Below are 6,112 nucleotides of genomic sequence, written 5' to 3'. Positions count from 1 at the left end.
TCTTCTTAAACTGTTTTTGTCATGTTTACATCCAAAACTTCAAAGTATTTTATGTGATAGACGAAACTCAAACTAGTGCATAATTGTGAAATTGTAGGAAAAATATGTTTAAAAAAAAAACATGTGGCACAGATTTGTATTACGCATGGCTCTACAGGTTTGGGTACCTACCAAGCGATTAAAGTTTTGCTTATTTGGAAAACATTAAACTCAATTAAGCAAACATTTCCAGTTGAATTTATTTAGGTATGTACTTTAGCTCAATCTAACACATTCAAAAGTTAGGATATTGTTTTATAGCCTAGCACCACTACGCACTTCTTTACAACCTTAACTCTGGCCTGTTCGGTATGTTCCTATGTTCCTGCTATCTGCAGGTGACGCCATTATCTTGGCAGGATGATTTCAGCTGTGCTGACAGTCACACCTTCTCATTAGAAACACCTAAGATGACTGCGTCACTTACTAGTTGATAAATAAGTGAGCTTTATGGCAGCACTGAGGACAGAGTGAAGGATGTATTGTAGAATGTGTGCAGAAAGATAGATATGACTGATGTGAGCTGATAATGAGGTATCACCCTAAGATAAACAATAGTCACATTTATTGTATAAGATGTGGTACGGAAAGTTCTAGATGCGTTCAGAGCGGTTCAGCCGTCGTTGTGTTGCTTGAGCAGAGGAAAATTCTTAAGAGATGCAATCTGCTTTAGTATAATATATATTAAAAGGCCTTGAGAAACATGTCAGGTCACACTTTCAGTCTCGTACTCAGCTCTCTGGGTCGGTCCTGCTTATCAGAAACAATCACAAACCCGGTGACCTTCTAACAAATGAACACAGGTATTAGACCTGTTTCATTTGATGACGAGCAGATGTTTTTGGACTTCTAAGGAAGAAGTGAGCCTGATTCAACTTGGAAACTGCTTGTCACGCAAGAAGTTTTTAACACTCCCTATGTTACTGTATAATTCTTTTATGGATCTCATTACTTTCATTCTTCAGTCGACTTGTCAGTAAGATTTTAAACGTCTGATCAAGGCTTCACAAAGCTTAGCCACGCAAGTTCCTAAGCTTTGGATTATCTGTTCTAATTTCCAAAAAAATGTTTTACCAAACTTTTTTGGTAAAAACAGTCTGGATTCTACAAATCACGAGCTGTGCATAAACTAAGACGTAAGGAGTTTAAATAGTATATGCCTTCTCTCCTTTTTATTTCTTATTTTAGCTTGAATCCCTATGTTTTAGTTTTCTCTTGCTGAGTTGCTAATTTTGTAGCTCTTGACACAAATAAACTTGATTGATTGATTGATTGATTGATTGATTGATTGATTGATATACTGATGAAAACATTCGTTGACATTGACTAATCCTACAGCAGACCTGTATTTAGAGATGGGGTTTCTAATTTCTTAATACTGCCCTATTGTTTCAAAACACAGAGTTTGCTTAAGAAGCATGCACCGTGCAGCTTAATAATTTCATTTAAAGTCCGGAAGACCTTCAGCACTACACCGTTGACGTCAGTGTGTGTAAGGGTCCAGTGATTAGCTGTCAGGTTGGAGAACAGGACTGGGTCACAGACTTATTTACCTGCTTATACGTTGATATGTTAAAGCTTGAAAAGCACCAGCGTATTACTAGTGACTGTGCTCCATTTATAGGAGGTCCTGCTTTACAAACTGTTGGTTCACTGTGGTGGTGGTTTACTACGAAGAGCAAACGTCAATAAGGATACCAAGAGAGAGTTTTCAAAGTTACATAAAAATAATATTTCAGTTTAATAGAATATTTCTTATGGCTTAGAATTTGCTTTTAATGAGTCTTTAATAAAGATGCGTTGGTGACCAGGGTTTTTGACCATGGAAACATCCAGACTTTGGTCTTTCTTGCCAGTCAGCGGAAAGCCCGTTGGATGTGGTGTTGGTGACTTGACAGGAGCCTGTTCTGTCTTTTTGCAGCATTGGAACCGAAGTGCTGCTTCAGACCAGGGACAAGTACACCAGGAAGAGAGGGTCCAGGACTGGGGAAAGATAAGTAGATTTAACTTAAAGGATACATTTTGTTAGAAAAAAAACCCCCTCTTTATTTCTGCTTGAAATCTTATCTTTTTGGTCGTCTGAAAACCAAGAAATAACTGTGTATTTTAAAGCTACAAATTTATTTACTTTAGAAATAAATAAATAAGACATTGCATTTTACTAGTTGGGCATCACCTCAGACCTAAACTTCACAGTGGAAGACAAATCAGCACATACACTATTGGTGGACCTGGGCGAGAACCAAGATTGTGAAATTTTTTCTTTTCACCAAGTTTGCTGCAACATGCAAAAGAGATCAAATTAGCAGAAAGATTAGAATATATTCAAATCTGATTCTATGGTACAAATAAAGCACATGTTTATGTCACCTTACCATGGCTCATTAGCAAGGTAGGCTTTGCTCAAAATCTGGTGTTCCCGCGTGATTTTCTTGCTCAGAATTATATCACTAAGCAGCTCCTTCAGACGTGCAATCTATGCAGCGGACACAGATAGATTCAGGTCAGGTTTTGCTAAATAAATATAGCAAAGGTCCTAAAAGCGCATCGTCAAGTAACATGTTTACAAAATGTTCAGGCATGTAAAGGGATGCTTTACAGCATCTAACAATGCGTACTTACTTCCTGAGTCTGTAAACGGTTTACAGTGGACAGCTCTTGGATGACGGCCTCACACTCCTGCCTTGTAGAAGGGCGTGGCAGGTCGGACGGAATCGGAATCGGGATCGGATTGCTGTTGACTCTTACAGGCTCTAAAACGGTCTTTCGCAGCCCTGTTAATTCTCCACGATGGTTTAGTTGTACAGATCGCGGACTTTCGTTAACCTCCCTAAAGAGGAGTAAAATATTGTAAATTAAAACCAGTATGAAAAATGGCAGTTTTGGTTGTGTAAGCTAAATACCAAAATCCACCATTTTTTTAAGACTATGCCAAACATATTTGTTTATAACAACTCATATAGAGTAGAGTAGGATATCCAGAGCTCTCTGTGTAATTACGCAACTCCAGGCTTATTCTAATGTGCAAATTAGACTATGACTCTATGTGCAAATGAATTACGTCCCAGAGTCAAATAAGCAATTATGTGTGACTGTAGGAGTCACTGTATTGCACTGATGTCAAAAACAGCCAAGGAAACGTGACCATGTTGTCAAAACATAATAGCACTGCACACTGTTTCCACATAGTAATATCTGCATCTTGCTCTGGTCTCTGCTATTAATAGGCAAATAATTCCCTGGTAAAAACAAAACAGTGAGCTCATTTAGTAAAAAAAAATGTAGAAGTCATGTATGACTGCTAAAAACTTATTCTTAGTTGGGTGTAATAATAAAACATTCAGTAGCCCTGCCTCTTTTGCATATCCATGTTTAAATTGACCACATCTGCAGTTTGGATCTCATTTTAACACAGGATACAGTTCAAGTACAAATCCATGGTGGTTGGACAGAACTTCACCTTGAAGCTTGGTCTTGAAACAGTGAGTCTTCAAGCAGCTCGTCCACATAGAATCCGGAGTGGAGTTGAAAGGGAGATTTTGCATTTCTGTTGGATGTTGCTCCTACAAAAACAATGACTAAGCTGAAGCAATCTTTCTAAAGGCTATCTGGATTACAGACATTTAGCTGAAGAAATTAACAATAACTACAACGACAAATGAGTAAAGATCAAGGACGTCTGGCTTCTTTGCAAATCAGGAATCACTAATCCTGTGGGGTTTTTAGTGATTCAAGAATCTGAAGCGACTCTAAAGATACTCACGCCCCCAAGCTTTTTAATATTCTGTCATGTCACAACCAAAATCGTCACCGTTATTTATTGAAATTTTACACGATAGACCAACACAAATTAATGTAAAATTGTGAAGTGGGAAGAAAATCACATATGGTTTTCAAAGTTTTTTTAGAAGTATATGTTTAAACAGGCTGATCATTAGTAGAAGCAGCCAAGAGGTCGAAAGGAAGTCTGATGAGGATTCAAGGTCTACAGCTCAGAGGAATCTGTTGATGGGACGATACCGTAATAAACTCAACCTAAAAGCACTATTACGAAATACGGCAGTGACAGCATCATGCTGGGGTAGTTTTCTTCAGCGTGCACAGCCAAGTACAGGGCAGTGCAGAAAGAAAACCTGTTTGTTGCTGCATAAGACATGAGGCTGAAGCAGAAGTAAATTAGCAGCTCAACAAGCCTAACCACACAAGCCAGAGATAGACGGCTATAGTTTTAGTCACACGTTACAATGGCCCAATCAAAGTCCAGCTCTAAATTTACTTAAAATCAGAGGCTACCTCCATCCAGCCTGACTAAAAACAGCTTTCGGTTTCAAGAGGCGTTACATTGGTGAAGTTGTACCCCAAAAGACTCGGAACAGCAATTTTTAGTTAAATGTAGCTCTACAAAGTATTAATTCATAAAAATGAAGGCCACACTTTTCAGACAATTACTTTGTTTATTGTCCTACCTAACAAAATATGAATACACCGAATTTTGTGGTTGTAACATGGCGATATGGGAAAAAAGTTTCAGGGAGGTGAGTAAGGTTAAAATAACTTAAAATGTAACAAAACTGCCACTGAAGGTGCAATGGAAACAATAATAAATCAGGATTGCATCTTACCTTTCTTGCCTCCTTTGCTTGAGTCCATAGTCAATTTATACTTCAGCTCTGCAAGAGAAAACAGTGTGAACAGTTTGCACTGAGGGACAGCCACTGTATAAGATCGGGATGCAAAAATTGGGGAGTTAATGTCTCACAAAGGTGGCTAGACACTTAGACCTATTCAGACACCAGACCCTTCATGGACCCCCAGCTGAGGACCAGTCAAAACCCTGGAGTTGCTATGCTACCAGTGTGCCCAGATTGAGTGTTTTTCTTGTCAGTACTTTATCATGGGGACAGTCAGGTCTCTGGCTTGAATTCATTATACCCCGAGTCATCAAATCCAACCCTTGTAGATGGAAAATAATGATGTGCAGCCGGTGGCTGATTTCTTAGGCATCAGGTCAATGAAGCTGGCTGATTCATTAATGAATGTCAAAACCCTGCTGATTACCCACTGGGAAAGACTAAATTCTATCTAGCCATCTTTCATGAAACAGCCAAATGGGAAAAATTACAAATAACACTTTCAGACTAACATTTACCACAATGCACGTTTTTTTTAAGTAGCCTACATAAATTTGCAACATTATGAACAAACCCAGGGTGCTTTGATAGCAATATTTGTTGTATATAGAAAAGAAAATTATTCAGTAATTAGGATACATTCTAAGAAAAATAAATAAATTCTGGAAAAACCACCTTTATTCTCCCTTTTGAGAAAGTCCATTTCTGCGTGGAGCTTCTCGAGAGTTTCCGTTTGCTGATGTTGGAGATATAGGATGTTCTTCTGGAGGGATACGATTTGGGGATCCACGTCGCTCAGATGGGAAATATTTGGCGGGTTTCCTTTGATAATCAGCGAAACAGCAGGCACTGGGTGTCCAGGTGGGCGAGAAAGTGGAGAACTCGCTGCCCTGCTGAATTCAAATCTGGTCCTGAATGTCGACTGAAATATGGGTGGGAGATCATTACCTGCCATTTTTTCCTCTTTTTTTGCAGCATTCAATGGAACTAGTTGGCTTCTTTTCTACACGGTTTAGCTGGCAGCTCTTTTCCACATCCTGTTAAAGTTCAGTTTAACCCACATTGTTATATTACAACCAATTAGACAACACAAAAGCAGTAAACGGCTTAGAGGGTCTCCCGGGTTTCTTTGACTTATTTGACTTGCGTTGCACTCAAACCAAGTGCACAGAGAAAAACAACGTTGCCATGGCGACCCACAGCAAGCCTTCTTCTTTGGGAAAAGTTCGGAGTTGTATTCCTCCCCCTTGTGGTGACTAAAGAATATAGCACCTTCACACAAGCAACAAAAAGTTTATATATTTTCTAAACGATTAAAAAGTAACAATTTAATTTCTAATCGTTCTCTTTTACAAGTAGGGTTGGGTGATATGATTATTTTTTTATTTCAGTAAAATCAGTTTTTATCTTCTACAAAAACATAACTCGTATGGGTGCGTCTA

At 38.6% G+C, this 6,112-nt stretch overlaps 1 protein-coding gene across 1 annotated transcript; it reads right to left on the bottom strand.

Moving 5' to 3' along the window:
- Positions 1-1,756: 1,756 nt before the first annotated feature.
- ccdc74 (coiled-coil domain containing 74) lies at positions 1,757-5,890 on the bottom strand. Its single transcript, XM_017307788.2, has 7 exons — positions 5,346-5,890; positions 4,662-4,709; positions 3,500-3,602; positions 2,662-2,869; positions 2,415-2,515; positions 2,258-2,317; positions 1,757-2,022 (listed from the first exon to the last, which is right to left on the bottom strand). Exons 1-7 carry the CDS (start codon positions 5,623-5,625, stop codon positions 1,896-1,898), a joined length of 927 nt encoding a protein of 308 aa, XP_017163277.2. The 5' UTR covers positions 5,626-5,890; the 3' UTR covers positions 1,757-1,895.
- Between the last annotated feature and the right edge of the window lie 222 nt (positions 5,891-6,112).

This window comes from Poecilia reticulata, chromosome 12 (genome assembly GCF_904066995.2).
Source record: "Poecilia reticulata chromosome 12, P_reticulata-male-v2, whole genome shotgun sequence".
NCBI classification, from domain to species: Eukaryota; Metazoa; Chordata; class Actinopteri; order Cyprinodontiformes; family Poeciliidae; genus Poecilia; species Poecilia reticulata.
The sequence above is the reverse complement of the archived record's forward strand: the minus strand, read 5'-3'. Positions and strand labels throughout refer to the sequence as shown.

Bases quoted from the DNA above. Each gene is read 5' to 3' on its own strand.
- ccdc74 (XM_017307788.2), bottom strand. From the start codon at position 5,625: ATGGCAGGTAATGATCTCCCACCCATATTTCAGTCGACATTCAGGACC. The intron at 2,870-3,499 runs GTGAAGTTCTGT...ACTCCTCTTTAG, and splicing joins TTTCAAGACCAAGCTTCAAG to GGAGGTTAACGAAAGTCCGC. The intron at 2,516-2,661 runs GTAAGTACGCAT...TCCGCTGCATAG, and splicing joins ACCGTTTACAGACTCAGGAA to ATTGCACGTCTGAAGGAGCT.